Source organism: Leopardus geoffroyi, chromosome C2 (assembly GCF_018350155.1).
Source record: "Leopardus geoffroyi isolate Oge1 chromosome C2, O.geoffroyi_Oge1_pat1.0, whole genome shotgun sequence".
NCBI lineage: Eukaryota > Metazoa > Chordata > Mammalia > Carnivora > Felidae > Leopardus > Leopardus geoffroyi.
Genome location: NC_059333.1, coordinates 68470912 through 68487901, shown reverse-complemented (window position 1 = coordinate 68487901; position 16990 = coordinate 68470912). Strand labels below are relative to the sequence as shown.

General features: G+C 41.5%; 2 protein-coding genes across 3 annotated transcripts in view; one reads left to right on the top strand and one right to left on the bottom strand.

The window, feature by feature from the left end:
- SLC49A4 (solute carrier family 49 member 4) overlaps nt 1-5844 on the bottom strand; it is an 86428-nt gene extending 80584 nt beyond the window's left edge. Inside the window, exon 1 of the mRNA XM_045502270.1 lies at nt 5049-5844. Within this exon, the coding sequence (XP_045358226.1) occupies nt 5049-5400 (352 nt within the window). The 5' untranslated portion in view covers nt 5401-5844. The remainder of the gene's footprint in view (nt 1-5048) is intronic.
- A 917-nt stretch (nt 5845-6761) lies between these two features.
- The window catches only part of HSPBAP1 (HSPB1 associated protein 1), a 58199-nt gene continuing 47970 nt past the window's right edge, over nt 6762-16990 (top strand). Inside the window, exon 1 of one of the 2 annotated variants that reach the window (XM_045502269.1) lies at nt 6762-6977. In XM_045502269.1, the coding sequence (XP_045358225.1) occupies nt 6914-6977 (64 nt within the window). In that variant the 5' untranslated portion in view covers nt 6762-6913. The remainder of the gene's footprint in view (nt 6978-16990) is intronic. The other variant, XM_045502268.1, reaches the window with a different exon arrangement.

Here is a 16990-nt window from a genome sequence, read left to right as displayed (position 1 = left end):
AAAACAAATTCTATCCAAATATGGCACACAGACACTGCAGAAAGCCTCCTTCCCATAGATGAAATAACTCCTTTCACTGGGATCATATTTGGTATAGGAATGGCATCTCTACAAGTGCCTAAAAAATCAGGATGCAAAGTTGATTGGAAAACAGACACAAACACATATCCATGGTGGATGCATGGGAAATTAATTATAGGCATAAAGTTCATCTGGCAAGCCTGTTGTTCCCAGGCTCCACACTTTCAACAGCTGGAGTGAAGACCAGCTCTACTTGTTCTTGGTAAGACCCCCCAGGCTCCCTATCCCCAACAACCACAGCCTTGCCACCCCAATCTGCTTTGGAGACCATCAGGAATAATCACATTGTGCCTGTTATTTTCTGCTTACATTAGTCATGAGAAATCTAAGATTCACAGGTCATTGCTATACAAATATGGCTTCATATATCCCCTAATCTGGCCTCATCTCTGTAGTGTCCCCAACTCCTGAAACCTTTCCACTGTGCCTTCTGGAGCACTCTGAATCCATGAAACAGTGGAATCCCTACATTCTCAAGCCCCTCTCCAAATGTTCTCTTCACCTTCTTACTCCCACCAAAACCCCTCTCCTGATGACACTGCTTCTCTAGCACTTCCAGATCACTATTACTCTCTCCACCCTAAAGCTCTGCAGTCTCTTACCTTGATGTTTTTAAGATTTTCTCTGGTTTTAAGCAACATGATTGTGATGTGCCTCAGTGTAGTTTTCTTCATGTTTCTTCTGCTAGGATTCTTGTATTTCTTAGAGTTGTGGGTTTATAGACAGGGAATTTTTCTGCCATTATTTCCTCAATTATTTTGGCCCTCGCTCATCTCACTCTATGCCCTCTCCCCTTACTCTTCTCCTTCTGGAATCCTAATTACACACATATTAGGTCACTTAAAACTGTTTTACAGCTTACTGATGCTGGTGGGGTTCTTGTTCATTTCTTTTTAGTCTTTTTTTGCCCCCCTCTTTTCCATTTTGGATAGTATCTATTGCTGTCAAGCTCACTAATCTTTTCTTTTGCAACGTCTAATCTGTTATTCAATCTTATCCAGTACATCTTTTTTTTTTTCTTGTCTCAGACACAGATTGCATTTTCACCATAGAAATTTAATGTTGGTCTTTTTGTTTCCTGTGTCTCTCCTTAACATGTTCATGCTTTCTTCTGTCTTCTTGAACATATGTAGATTATTTAAAGTAGCTGATTTGATGTTCCTGTCTACCAGTTCTGTCATCTGTACCATTTTGGGATCTGTTTCTATTCATTGTTTTTTCTCCTCTTTATGGGGTGATATTTTCCTGCTTCTTTGCATGCTTGGTAAATTTTTATTTTGATGTCAGGAATTCTAAATTTTACCTTGTTGGATGATGGGTTTTCTTTTGCACTCCTTTAAATATTTGTGAACAATGGTGAGATACAGCCAAGTTACTTTTGACCTTTCCAAGGAATACTTTTTTTGGTAAAGTTTATTTATTTTGAGAGAGACAGAGTACGAGCCGGGGAGGGGCAGAGAGAGGGAAAGAGAGAGAATTCCAAGCAGGCTCTGTGCTGCCAACTGTGGAGCCCGATGAGGGTCTCAAACTCACTAACTAGGAGATCATGACATGAACCGAAACCAAGAGTCAGTCGCTTAACCAACTGAGCCACCCAGGTGCCCCTCCGAGACATACTTTCAAGCTTTATTAGGTGAAACAAAAGCATTCTTTACCTTAGAGTTCTTTTGTCTTTACTACTGAAACAATACCCCTCTGAGTATTCAACCCAAACTCCTATGTATTTTGCGGTTTTTACTTTCTGGCTGTTGGGAACGTGAGCTATTCCCAGCCTTCGGGGAATTGTTCTGCCTGTACTTTTTCCTAGTCCTTTTTCCAGTGTTTGGTAGTTTCCTCACATTTATCTGCACATCAGTTATCAGCTGCAGACTCAAGAGGAACTCCTTGTAGATCTAGAACTTCCCATTAAGCTTTTTCCTTTCTGGTACTCTCACCCTAAAATTTCTAGCTAAGTTGGCCTCTTGCAATTCTAAATGGTCTCAACTTAGAAAAACGGCAGGAATGTCTGGACTCCCCATCTCTGCACTGCAACCTGGAAATGCTCTCCAGGCAATAAGCTGAAGCATTCATGGCGATCGCTGTCCTGCCCTGCCTTTTGTCCAATGTCTGAGAACTCTGTTTCATACACATTTTTTGTTTTTAGTTGTTTAAAAGAGAAGGATAAGTCCCATTCCTATTACTCTATCATGGCCAGAATAGTCTTTGCTTTAATAATATTTTTTTATTAACTTAAAAAAATTTTTTAAATATTTATTTATTTTTGAGAGAGCGAGCAAGCGAGGGACAGACAGGGAGACAGAGGATCTGAAGCAGGCTCTGCACTGTGAACACAGAGCCCGATGCGGGGCTTGAACTCACAAACTGCAAGATCATGACCTGAGTTGAAGTAGGATGCTTAACTGACTGAGCCACCCAGGAGCCCCTGCTCTAATTACATTTTATTCTAATACTCAAAACTCCTTGCTGCAGTCCTCTATAGACCACCACACACCTGTCTCCAAGGCATTCACCCTCACCATTTGCAAATGTCTCAGCTCACTCTTATTCCTTGTGACACTACTTTTTCATAAATCTGGTGATTTTGATATCCACTAGATGATCATTTCAATATGCTGGCCTCTCAGTCCCCTGACTTCATATTCCATGATGGTGTCTTCTACCCCACACCTCAGCAGTCTGTTTTCTTGCTTATACTCTGACCTTTACTATGATTGCATCCATGACATCATCTCAATTTCAAGCATTCCATTCTTCAACCATGACCTCCTCTCTTTCTCTTTTGCCCTGCTTTATATTTCTCCATGGCAATTATCTGGATAGCAATGCCATCTGGCATACTAAATATTTAATTTTATTGTTTGTTTGTTACCTAGACCTCCTCATTAGAATGTAGGCTCTGTGAAGGCTGTCTCCCAACACACATTTGGGTACTATCTCATTCTTAAAATTTTCTTCACTTGGCTTCTAGGGCACACTTGCTCTTGGCTCTCCTATTATCTTACTAGCTGTCCTTTTTTGTCTCTTCTCTGAATGATGAAAAGTGGCGAGAGGGTGTAAAACCCATCTTAGGAAGATAACCAGTCTTCTCTACTAAGCTGACTGGGACCCACAGTAGCAGGAAGGCCAGACAACTATCTACCCTCTATGGAGCAAGGTATTTTAGTGTCCAAGGATGGCAGGAACTTACTTTCTATGTACGTAGATAGGACATCTGCGGCAGGACAGCCAACATATGAAAGTATAGCAGCTTTCTCTTACTGAAAAGGAAAACCACTTCCTAAAAGAGAATTTTTAAATTTATGTTTTATAGCTTCAAGCAACGGCAAATACACATCTGAATTCCCATGTGGTTACAGGAACTACTGAGAGAAATCCTAAAGTAACTTATTTTAAAAGGTGAACAGGTAGTCCCTAATTTATCCAGCCACAGCTAGTTCATAAAATTATAATAAAAAAAGTAAAAATTAACATTCTTCTACCATAAAAACAAAGTTGGTTTAATTTAGAATATTGGAAAATGCTCCCGATATAAAGATAAATAAAAAGAAACAACAACATTTTCCCCTAAATTTAGCCAACCTAGTAAGGAATGACAGAGGAATTGTCACAGATTGGAGGAGATCAGTGAGAAATAATAACTAAATGTAATTTGGAACACTAGATTGAATCCTGGAACAGGAAGAAAAAAAAAAGACATTGGTGGAAAAAGTGGTGAAATCCAAATACGATCAGTTTAAAAGCAAACAAATAAATCCAAACAAAGAAAACCTCCATTCATTACAAGAAACCTTTCCTGGATATCTAGCACACTCATCCTCTGCAAAAGTACCTAATCTGGAAGTTTTAGGCCAGTCAAGAAACACCTTCCAGGGCTGGACACCTTTTGTTCTTAGAAGGTTCTTCCTTTATTGCTTTGAGTTACATCCTTTTGTAACTTCACTCGGTTTCATTCTTCCTTCTAGAACCACACAGAGTAAGTCTAATTCCTCTTTTACTGGATCTTCACGTATTTTATATTCTGCCTCAAGTTTCTTTCTGAAACATGACACACCCAGTTCCCTCAATCTTACACATTATGATATTTACATCCTTTATTATTCTTGTCATGCAACTTCTAAAGTGCCCCAGTTTGTCGATGGTCTTCTTAAAATTAATGCTCAAACTAAACACAGAGCGTACATACCAAGCTATTTCTCTTGCTTTGGCAACTATACTTATATGCCTAAAACTGTCCTCCTTTTCCATCAGTTACATCACATTGATCAAGAATCATTTACCCACACCTGTGTAGTATATAATTCAGTCCTATGACCTCTTTTTTCTTCTCACAGAATCACATGGCAAGTGGTAAAGTGAGATGTCTGTTCGGAGTATTCCTCAGAGCCTTCACCTGCCACGCTTTATCTGAGAGTCATAAATCTCAACTGAAACAACAACCTAGTCACAAACACACACTTTATAACTGCCTTTCACCATTTTAGAGAAATCAAAGCATCGGACAGGAGTTTTCCAACAGCCTTGGGCGGGAGTCATTTAGTATGCAAAGCCAACTCAATACTTCCTTATATCTGGGCATCAAGTCGGTCTATTTTCTGACCTATCACCCACAACACCTCCCAATCCCTTTGAAGTCAAAGCATTACTCATTTTTGTTAGGTGTAAAAAACATACATAGCACGTGCACGAGGATGCTCTGACGTCCACACTGTGCAAAAGCCTGAACATTTAGAGATCTCTTAGTCTCTGCTGTTGCATAATGGGCCTTCATGTAAACATAAATACAGAAGGCAAAGGAGCCTTGCCACATTTGTCGCTTTGGGGACGGAGGGTTCCTAGACGGGAATGGGATACCAGCAACACTCGGTCACCTCACATAACCCCTAAGACGAAGCCGAGGGCGGCGGCTGGCGGGCTCCGGCTCCCCCAGAAGCAACAACACCGGTCTGACGCAGCCCGGACCCCCTCACCTCTCTTGTCCAGGAGCCACATGAACGCGAAGCAGGGCAGGAAGCCAATGGGCCCCCACAGCACGAGCAGCGCGATGTCCCAGCTGGAGAAGCCGTAGGCCTGGCGCGCCGAGTTCTGGATGGGGCCCCAGGTGTTCCAGACCAGGCCCTGCGCGAACCCCAGCAGCGAGAAGAGCAGCAGCACCAGCCAGCGGCGCCCGTAGACCCGTCCGGGACCCGGGACCGCCGCGGGTACCCCGGACGCCGCCGCCGCCGCCGCCTCCCGGCTTCTCCAGACAGTCCCCGGCGCAGGCCCGAGTCCGGGCCCTAGCAGTGGCTGCCGCTCCTCCTCGGTGCTCCAGCCCGCGCCCATGACAACACGCGGCCCGCGGAGCCCCTGCCCAGCGCGGCCCCGGTGGCTGCCGACCAGCCCGGCGCGGATGCGGCAGGAGGAGGTGGAGGCCGAAGCTGCTGTGGTAGCCCTCGGCCTCCGGTCCACGCCTGGTGCGCCTGCGCCGCGCCAGCCGGCCTGGGGCTGGAAGGCGGGGCAGGTGCGGCGGGCTAAAAGGAGGCTGGGGTACCTGACTGGGGCAGCCCCCCGCCCCCACCGGGTGCTGGAGAGGCGGGAGAGAGAGTGGAGGCTGCTTCCCCGAGGGAGGACAAGCAGAACTGAAAAGGCGGGAGGGGCGTGGCTGAGCCCGGGAAAGAGGAAACTCCCGGAGAAGCTTAAGAGGAGGTTGGGCAAGGAACCTGGGATTGCTGGAGGAAGTGCCGAAGTTTACATCACGTGCTCAATAAACAACTCTGAGACTTCTGATCACTTACGCTAATGCTTGCTTCTATATTGTGTTTATTGTTATTTTTGTTGGATTTCTAACTTCAGAAATGAAAGGGGATATAGGATAAGATTTAACGCATGAACCTAACTTTTCGTTTATTTTTTTACATAAAGTACTGCCTAGTTTTATCAGCTTTTTGTTTTACTCACTGAGATTATAAATTAGGGAGTTCCATTCATATGTATAAAAAAAGACACATATCGTTCAACCCTCTGCTTGTCAATAACAGGCTAGCAATAAAGATAGGTTGATTAAGACTAGGTTTCTGCTCCTAATCACTTAGATCCATCTCCAGTTATTACAATTTTGACCAATGGAAAAGTGAGAAGGGTGGGGATTGTTGATGTCTTGATCAAGCGGCAGATTGTTTATTTATTTCATTATACAAACCCAGAAGCCTGACAGCTGTCGGTTAGTAGCCTTGAAACCCTAGGTCAAGCGATTTGTCTTGTGTGGGTCGGGAATGAGTCACGGAGAACACAATTAAAGGATATTTGCCTGAGGTTCTTATTCCCCAGCAGCCACAAAAACCAGATGGAGTCAAGTTGCTGCCACAAGGGCAAGAGAGGTGGAAGAGAAGCGTGACCTCTCCTCGTGCCCAAAGCTAGTGAGCGCGGCTACAGAGTATGCCGAGGCAGAGCCACATGCCACCGCCCGGAGCCCCACAAAACTGCAAACCATCCCCCAAAACTCCAATACTTTGGGTGGAGGAAAGCGCCAAGGCAGATAGGAAGGACCAGACTAAAAACAAAGGAGCAGAAACTAAGCCAGAAAAGACTACAATGAAGGAAGGTTAAGATCTGGGGAAGGTAAAAAGCGCTACAGACAGACCACGTGCTGACACTTCAACAACAAGGGAATCAAAACAAACCTGCGTGGCCCCGCCTAGCGCACGTCACGTGACTGCTGCGTGAGGGGTGCTTCCGGGAAGAGTCCTGCAGCTGCTACGGCGACTCCTTCCCGTCGTGCGACCCCAGAACCTGGGTCTTGGCCCTCCTTAGAACCCACTCCACTCCGCTCCGGTTTGGGGTTGGGGCGAAGCTAGCCATGGCAGCAGGCCCGCGGGCGACCGCTGACACGGCCCCTGCAGCTGGAGCTGGAGAGGTGGAAGGTAGGCGCCGCGCTGAAGTCAGACCAAGAGTACAACCCCGTGCCAACTGACTCTTGCTGCCTCTCACGTGGCCGTTTGATTTAGCTCTTATTTCAGGTCTCTCTGGCCCTGCATTAAACTGTGAGGAAAACTATTATCTTTAGCGAACGTGTCTTTTCTCAAGTTGGGACATGAAGACTTGCAGTCATCTTACAGGTCCTGAATCCCCACATCCTGCCAGTGCTGATTTACCCACAAGGGTGGTTTGAATGGATTAAAATTAAATTTGTATAAATTTATATGAAATTAAATTTGTATAAAAATTTACTCTTGAGGTAAATGGAAGTATCTGGGACTTTTATGAACAGAGATTATGAGCTTTTGCTCAACTTCAGTGGAATCCTGCCTTAGATAACCAGTGAAGCTGGGTGGCCCGTGTGCCTGAAGTCTGTGTTAGCTGTACTGAGTGATTTGCTCTGTGCCAGGTGCTCACTGGATCTAGAGACTTTTGACTGTTTATAATAATGCCTTTTTTCCAACTGAGTAAAGGGGCTTAGGAAGGAAAAGATTGACTAATATCTGGTTACACGCATACTACCAGCAGTACACATTGGGTGAGAGCTGTTCCCCGGGAGGAGAGGTTTCAGTGTGGAAATGCTTCAAGGAAGGAGTAGTTGCAGGTGGGCCTTTAAGATTGGGTGAGATTGGGGCGCCTGGGTGGCGCAGTCGGTTAAGCGTCCGACTTCAGCCAGGTCACGATCTCGCGGTCCGTGAGTTCGAGCCCCGCGTCAGGCTCTGGGCTGATGGCTCAGAGCCTGGAGCCTGTTTCCGATTCTGTGTCTCCCTCTTTCTCTGCCCCTCCCCCGTTCATGCTCTGTCTCTCTCTGTCCCAAAAATAAATAATAAAACGTTGAAAAAAAATTATAAAAAAAAAAAAAAAGATTGGATGAGATCATGACAAACTCAGGTGGTAGTGCTGGGGAATTGTGGGAAGACAGGGAGCCGGAAAACACAGGATGGGTGTGGTTGGAGATTAAATAGTCATGTTTTGCCTAGGGAGGAAAATGACTAATTTTGCAGAAGAAACAATTATAACTTCCTCCTAGTGTGAGTAGTCTCTTATCTTTATAAACTCCCTTATGTACCCCAAAGATACAATTCTTGAACTTCATCTGTACCTCCCCATCCATTGATCCTTCCATTTTCTGTCCATCTGTACCCCCTTCTCCAGTTTAGAATGCATGTTCTATTTTATCATGATCTCTTCCTTGAAGATGTACTGTTCTGTTGTCCCTCCCTGACTTTTATTCCTCTGGCAAAACCCATACTCCGGATGAACCCAACCTTTTGTTTCCTTTGCACCTGCACTTATGTGGCTCAATTTTGCTGGAAAAAGTCCTGGGCAAATTGATGACACTATAAAATGAAAATGATCAACTTCTTGAATATTCAGTCAGCATGGGCCTGAGATCCTCTGATTCTGTTTCTGTGGTAAGCTTACTTCCTCTAGTGACAATTCCCCAATATCCTTTCTTCATAACTTTCAGTGGATGACTTTGCCAGTCAGGTCAGTTCTGCGTCTATTTTGTCTACTTTTTTCCTCCTTTACTCTCAGACCCTTGTCCAAATCATCCACATTTCTCACCTACACCCCTCCTATATCTTCAGGCCATGTGACCCTGTTTTTTATCTTCTGCCCTTCCAATCCCTTCTCCACTCAGCAAAAAAAAAAAAAAAAAAAAAAAAGGTGATACTCCCTTACATAAAATTCTTAAATGAATTCCAGTGCACTTACAATAAAATCCAAACTCTTAACCATGACCTACAAAAATCCTTGGTCTGGGCTCTGCTGATGTCTCCAGGAGTATCTGTTGGCACTCACTGCCCCCTCCTGTTGTCTACTTTTCACATAATTGGCTTCTTAATCTTCAGGTTTCAGAGTCTGTCACCACCTGAGTTCTTACCAGACCAACCTATCTAAAACAATCATTGTAGTTTTCCCCTGATTTCTAACCCTAGATGTTCTGTGATACAGCATCCTGCTTCCATCATTCACTTATTACAACTTGTAATTACTTGTTTAGTATTGTTTCCTCCACTTGACCTTAAGTACCTTGAAGGCAGGACCTACATCTGTTTTATTCATCACATATGCCCAAGCAGCAAGTACAATGCCAGACACATAGTGGGCCATTCATACATGTTTGTTGTGTGAATGAGTAAGGGAACCCTGCCAAGTCCAGAGGCAGGAGGAGAAAGAGCATGGCATGGTCCAGGAACTGAAAGAAGCTGGTATTAGAAGTGGTGAGAGAAGAGGGATTGTGGAGGGCACCTCGTACCAAGTTAAGGAGTCTGGACTTTATGACAGTAGGAGGCTTTTTTTTTTAATTTTTTTAATTTTTTTAAACATTTATTTATTTTTGAGACAGAGAGAGACAGAGCATGAACGGGGGAAGGGCAGAGAGAGAGGGAGACACAGAATCTGAAACAGGCTCCAGGCTCTGAGCTGTCAGCACAGAGCCCGACGCGGGGCTCGAACTCACGGACCGCGAGATCATGACCTGAACCGAAGTCGGATGCTTAACCGACCAAGCCACCCAGGCGCCCCAAGTAGGAGGCTTTTAAAGAGCTTTAGTTAAGGGAGTAACTTGATCAGATTTGGTTTTAGGAGGATCACTCTGCCTGAAGGGTGGAGGACAGATGGGAGGGAGAGAGACTAAAGGACAGGTACTTACTTTTAAGCCTCAGTTTTGTCCTCTGTAAAATGCATGATTATTGTAAAAATTAAAGATAATTGTGGATCATCTAGCATAGTGTCTGGCAGGAATTACATGTTCAAGAGTGGTATGTTTTATTATTAATAAAAAGGCCTGGCATTGGTGACTGATGGGTGTTGAAACCAAGAGACAAGAAATTAGATCTCTGGAATTTTTCAGCCTGAGAAACTATGCAAATTAGGAACCTGAAGAAAAGGAGGTGATTGGGAGCAATGTGTACATGCATAGAGTTTAGGTAAGGAGAGATGATGCAAAAGATATCAAGCATGCAGCTAGGTAAGAGGAGTATTCACTTACCATAAATTCACCCTTTTAAAGTATACAATTCATTGATTTCTAGTATGTTCACAAAGTTGTTTAGCCATTACTACCATAATTCCAGAACATTTTCATCACACCAAGAACCCTGGTATCCATCAGTCGTCACCCTCAGTCAGACCCTCTCCCCAGCCCCTGGCAGTCATTAGTCTACTCTCTGTCTCTGTGTATATGTGCCTACTCTGGATGTTCCGTGTAAATGGAATCATGCAGTGTGGGGCTTTTAGTGTCTGGGTTCTTTCACATTGCATAATATTTTCAAGCTTCATCTGTACTGTAGCACAGATGAATACTTCATTTTTTTATGGCTGAGTGCTATTCCATGGTATGGTAATACCACATTTTGTTTATCCATTTATCAGTTGATGGCATTTGGGTTGTTTGCCCTTTTTGGCTACTATGAATAATGCTGCTATGAACATTAATATACATGTTTTTGTATTAACATCTCTTCAGTTTTCTTGGGTGTATATCTAAAATCGGAATTGCTAGGTCCTAAGATAACTCCATATTTACTGGTTTTTTTTAACGTTTATTTATTTTTGAGAGAGACAGAGAGACAGTGTGAGCAGGGAAGAGGCAGAAAGAGAGACACATGGAATCCGAAGCAGGCTCCAGGCTCTGAGCTGTCAGCACAGAGTCCGACTCGGGGCTTGAACTCACAAACTGCAAGATCATGACCTGAGCCAAAGCCAGACGCTTAACTGACTGAGCCACTCAGGCACCCCTTCGTATTTAATGTTTTAAGGAAGCTTGTGATTCTTTTTTGTTTGTTTGTCAACATTGATATTATTTTATTTTATTTTATCTTATTTCTTACTTTTTAGTTTTAATTACAGTATAGTTTTTTTTTTCTTTTAATTGAATTCAAGTTAGTTAACATACAGTGTAGTATTGGTTTCAGGAGTAAAATTTAGTGATTCATCACTTACATGTAACACCCAGTGCTCATCCCAACAAGTGCCCTCCTTAATGCCCATCCCCCATTTAGCCCATCCCCCTACCACACACCTCCCCTCCATCAGCCCTCAGTTTGTTCTCTGTATTTAAGAGTCTCTTATGGTTTGCCTCCCTCTCTGTTTTTATCTTATTTTTCCTTCCCTTCCTCTATGTTCACCTGTTTTGTTTCTTAAATTCCACATATGGATGAAATCATAGATTTATCTTCTCTGATTTCCTTATTTCACTTAGCATGGCATAATGCACTCTAGTTCCATCCACATTGTTGCAAATGGCAAAATTTCATTCATTTTGATCGCTAAGTACTATTCCATTATATATACCACATCTTCTTTATCTGATTGTCAATTGATGGACATTTGGGCTCTTCCCATATCGTGGCTATTGTTGATAGCACTGCTATAAACATCAGGGTGCATGTTCCCCTTCGAATCAGCATTTTTGTATCCTTTGGATAAATAACTAACAGTGACGTATTAATCAAAGCTCTGATAATGAACCTCATGAGTAATCTAATCTAGGTAGATTTAACAGTTTGTTGCTGATAATTAAATAATGCCATGAATGATAATCAATAATAATGTTTTGTTGATAACAGAGGCAATCAAATAAAGAGATGCAGAAGTGAGCTACTCACTGAAATAGAGCTTCTTTAGAATAATTTCCAACAATGGTATAAAACTGTGCTGACTAAAACAGTAGCAACTAATTAACATGTGGCTCCTGAACACTTGAAGTGTGGCTAGTCTCAGTTAAGACGTCTTGTGTCAAATACACGTATTTGAAGACTTAGTTTAAAAATGGGTTATAAACTGTTAATAATATTAAAATATTGATAGTGTTTTAATATTGATTACATGTTGAAATGTTAATAATTTGGATATATTGGGATGAACAAAAAGTATTAAATTTAGTTTCATCTGTTTCTTTTTTTTTTTTTCTTTTTTTTTTTTTAATTTTTTTTTTCAACGTTTATTTATTTTTGGGACAGAGAGAGACAGAGCATGAACGGGGGAGGGGCAGAGAGAGAGGGAGACACAGAATCGGAAACAGGCTCCAGGCTCTGAGCCATCAGCCCAGAGCCTGACGCGGGGCTCGAACTCACGGACTGCGAGATCGTGACCTGGCTGAAGTCGGACGCTTAACCGACTGCGCCACCCAGGCGCCCCCTGTTTCTTATTTTTTAATGTAGTTAATAAAAATTTTAAATAACCAAAAAAATAATAATAACTAGTTATTGCTGGGTCATAGAGCATTGTATTAACTTTTTGAGGAACCTCCATACTGTTTTCCAGAGTAGCTATACCAGTTTGCATTCTCACCATCAGTGCAAAAATGTTCCCCTTTCTCCACATCCTCGCCAACATCTGTTGTTTTGTAAGTTGTTGATTTTAGATATTCTGACAGGTGTGAGCTGATATCTCATTGTGGTAAGGAAACTTGTGATTTTTAATCTTGAAGTCCTAAGGAAGGAAAAAAAAATCTAATGAAAATATGGATCTGCTCCCTTGAGAAAAGCAGCATGCACACCCATTTTGCAGGTGACTTCATATTTTTGTATTAGATTCTCGGAATCCTATCTGTGGAACTTCCAACCCCATTTTAAACTGTCATCCTCCCTAGAAACTCCACTTTGGGGTGACTGTTTATTGTCATGATAAAACAGAGTTAGTTAAATAAGGGTGCCTGGATGGCTCAGTCAGTTAATCATCAGACTCTTGATTTTGGCTCTGGTCGTGATCTCATGATTGGTGAGATTTCATGGTGACAGTGCAGAGCCTGCTTGGGATTCTCTTGCCATCTCTCTCTGTTCTCTCCCTCTCGCGCCCACTCATGTGCCCGCAGGCACTCTCTCTCTCTCTCTGTCTCAAAATAAATAAACATTTAAAAAACCCAAAGTAAGTTAAATAGGCAAAGTCCTACTGGGAGAGAAGGCTTTGCTTTAAATTTCATAAGGGTTATGTGAACAAAGGGTAAAAAAAATACATACATTAAATACATGCATGTGAAAGGGTCATTGTGTTCTATATAATGATGAATATTGTGGGAGTCATAGGAAAGTTAATTTTTGGTGGGGTCTGTCAGGTTTTCCATGTAGAGTATTATGTTGTCTGTGAAAAGTGAAAGTTTGACTTCATCTTTGCCAATTTTGATGCTTTTATTTCATTTTGTTGTCTGATTGCTGATGCTAGGACTTCCAACACTATGTTAAACAACAGTGGTCTGCTAGAACTGATACATGAATTCAGCAAAGTCTCAGGGTACGAAATCAATGTACAGAAATCGGCTGCATTTTTATACACCAATAATGAAGTAACAGAAAGAGAAATAAACTGATCCCATTCACAATTGCACCAAGAACCATAAAATACCTAGGGTAAACCTAACCAAAGATGTAAAAGATCTGTATGCTGAAAGCTGTAGGATGTTTCTGAAGGAAATTGAAGAAGACACAAAGAAATGGAAAAACATTCCCTGCTCATGGATTGGAAGAATAAATATTGTTAAAATGTCAATACTACCCAAAGCAACCTACACATTCAATGTGATCCCAATCAAAATTGCACCAGCATTCTTCTCAAAGCTAGAACAAAGAATCTTGAAATTTGTATGGAACTACAAAACACCCCAAATAGCCAAAGTAATACTGGAGAAGAAAATCAAAGCAGGAGGCATCACAATCCCAGACTTTAGCCTCTGCTACAAAGCTGTAATCATCAAGACAGTATGGTATTGGCACAAAAACAGACACATAGACCAATGGAATAGAATAGAGAACCCAGAATTGGACCCGTAAATGCATGGCCAACTAATCTTTGGCAAAGTAGGAAAGAGTATCCAATGGAAAAAAGTCTCTTTAACAAATGGTGCTGGGAGAACTGGACAGCAACATGCAGAAGGTTGAAACTAGACCAGTTTTTACACCATACACAAAAATAAACTCAAAATGAATGAAGTACCTGAATGTGAGACAGGAAACCATCAAAACCTTAGAGGAGAAAGCAGGAAAAAACTTCTTTGACCTCAGCCACAGCAGTCTCTAACTTGACACATCTCCAAAGGCAAGGGAATTAAAAGTAAAAATGAACTATTGGGACCTCATCAAGATAAAAAGCTTCTGCACTGCAAAGGAAACAATCAACAAAACTAAAAGGCAACCAATAGAATGGGAAAAGATACTTGCAAATGACATATCGGACAAAGGGTTAGTATCCAAAATCTATAAAGAAGTCACCAAACTCCATACCCTAAAAACAAATAATCCAGTGAAGAAATGGGCAGAAGACATGAATAGATACTTTCTAAAGAAGACATCCAGATGGCCAACAGGCACATGAAAAGATGCTCATCATCACTCCTCATCAGGAAAATACAAATCAAAACCACACTGAGATACCACCTCATGCCAGTCAGAGTGGCTAAAGTGAACAAATCAGGAGACTGTAGATGCTGGCAAGGATGTGGAGGAACGGGAACCTTCTTGCACTGTTGGTGGGAATGCAAACTGGTACAGCCACTCTGGAAAACAGTGTGAAGGTTCCTCAAAAAATTAAAAATAGACCTACCCTATGACCCAGCAATAGCACTGCTAGGAATTTACTGAAGGGATACAGGAGTGCTGATCCTGTACAAGTGCATAGGGGCACTTGTACCCTAATGTTTAAAGCAGCACTTTCAACAATAGCCAAATTATGGAAGGAGCCTAAATGTCCATCAACTGATGAATGGATGAATAAGATGTAGTTTATATATACAATGGAATACTACTTGGCAGTGAGAAAGAATGAAATGTGGCCATTTGCAACAACATGGATGGAACTGGAGGGTATTATGCTAAGTAAACTAAGACAGAGAAAGACAGATACCATATGTTTGCACTTATATGTGGATCTTGAGAAACTTAACAGAAGACCATTGGGGGAGGGGAAGGAGAAAAAAAAAAGTTACAGAGAGGGAAGGAAGCAAACAATAAGAGACTCTGAAATACTGAGAACAAACTAAGGGTTGATGGGGGGGTGGAGGAGAGGGGAAAGTGGGTGATGGGCATTAAGGAGGGCACTTGTTGGGATGAGCACTGGCTGTTGTGTGGAAACCAATTTGACAATAAATTATATTTAAAAATTTTTAATAAAATAAGCGTATGAAAAAAAGGAAAGTTAATTTTTGAGCAAACTTATTACTACCCCCTTATCAGAAAATATTTGGCTGTATACGATAAACAGAAGACTGTTTAATACAGTAGGGTAGAAGACAGTCCTTGCCTTAAAATGACTTGTAAATATAGTTTGGGGGGAGGGGGGAGATGCAGATAGAATTGTAGTAGAAGAATATCCATAAGGCAGGAAGCAATTAGTTGGGAAGTAAGTATTACACATCTTAAGTGCTTTGGGGCTGAGAGAAGAAAGAAATGCAAATTGGATTGGTCTGTCCTTCCTAGACTAATATGAAAGTTTGGTATAGTTTGAATATAGAAATGAGTGGAAGAGGCCATGTCTGGCAGGTGAGGCTGGTAGTGGAAGTGAGTGGAGAAAGGCCTGAGGCATGTAGGGGCAGAGGGCGGGGAGGAAGGTGAGGAGACAGACTGGTTCTACTAGAGTAGAATGGTAGCAGAGAATGCAGTTTGTGTCCTTTGAAACCAAACAAGAGCAGGGTGAACCAGAAATGTTGAAGTGAAGAAGAGGGAAATCATGGGTTTCCGTTTTCTAAGAATAATAGAGCAAAGCACCACAAAGAGTGAGGAAGTGGAGAAAGGTACTGGGGATTTGAAAGCGAAGAAGCTTTAGAATGGTTGCTGTAGGGATAAGGGTGATTAGGAATCAACTAGGGATAACTAACGTGTTGGGAGCAGAAAAGGAACCCAGTGGAGGTGAGCATGAACTTGTGGAACTGATCGTCTGTTTTGAGACTGTTTCTGATTATGTTCAGTAGCTCATTATGCAGGAGAAAACAAGTGGCTAGTTTTAATATTTTATATAGATTACTAAAAATGAGATGTGAATTCAGAAGACATTATTTAGCATAAGTTTATGCCAAACATTGTGCTAAGCTCTAGGGATATAAAAGTAACTGTCTTGCCTACAAGGATGTGATATATATATTTTTTAAGTAACAGCTTGAAAATTACTAAAGGCAAAACATGATCATATTGATAATCAAATATGTTGGAATCCTATTTGAAAATAAAGGGGATCTTAAAATGTAAAATGAAGAACTATATTACTGCTATTATAGCTTAAAATTAATAATATTTTATTATTTAATAAAGATTATTTGTTTCCTCTTAAAAAGGAAAAAAACATTAGATGAATATGCAGAACATGGGATTCTTAAGGCAATGAAAATACTTTGATATTGTAATTATGGATATTATATTGATTATATTGATATTATAATGATGGTCATTATATTTTGGTCCAAACCTGTAGAATATACGACACTTATGAACCCTAAGAGAAACTATGGACTTTGGGTGATTATGATGTGTCAATTTAGGTTTATCCTGGTAAAAAAGAGACAGAAAACACACGTACCATTCTGGCAAATGATGTTGATAATGAGGGAGACTCTGCATATGTGACAGGAAGAGGATATGTGGGAAATCTGTACCTTCTTCTCAATTTCATTGTAAACCTAAAACTACTCTAAAATAAATTCTTAAAACATAAATAAACAAGAAACGACTTAATGTTAAGAATCAATTTAAATACTGTGAGATGTTACAGAATCATGCATTGTTTGAAGCTTTTCAGTAAAATTAAAAATTGTCATTCTTTGAATCTGATTCTGCCTTTCAGACTGAGGTTATTTTGTTTCTTTCTCTTGGGCTCTTGTTTTAATTGTAGCCAGGTTTATGCGGTGATGAAAAGAAGAATGTACTCTTCGTACTCTTCTTCCAGTCCTTCCTGAAATGAGTAAAGAAAACATTTAAAATGGAGTTGGGAAGCCCTTAAGGGAGACCTCTCTTGCACATTTGCAGCT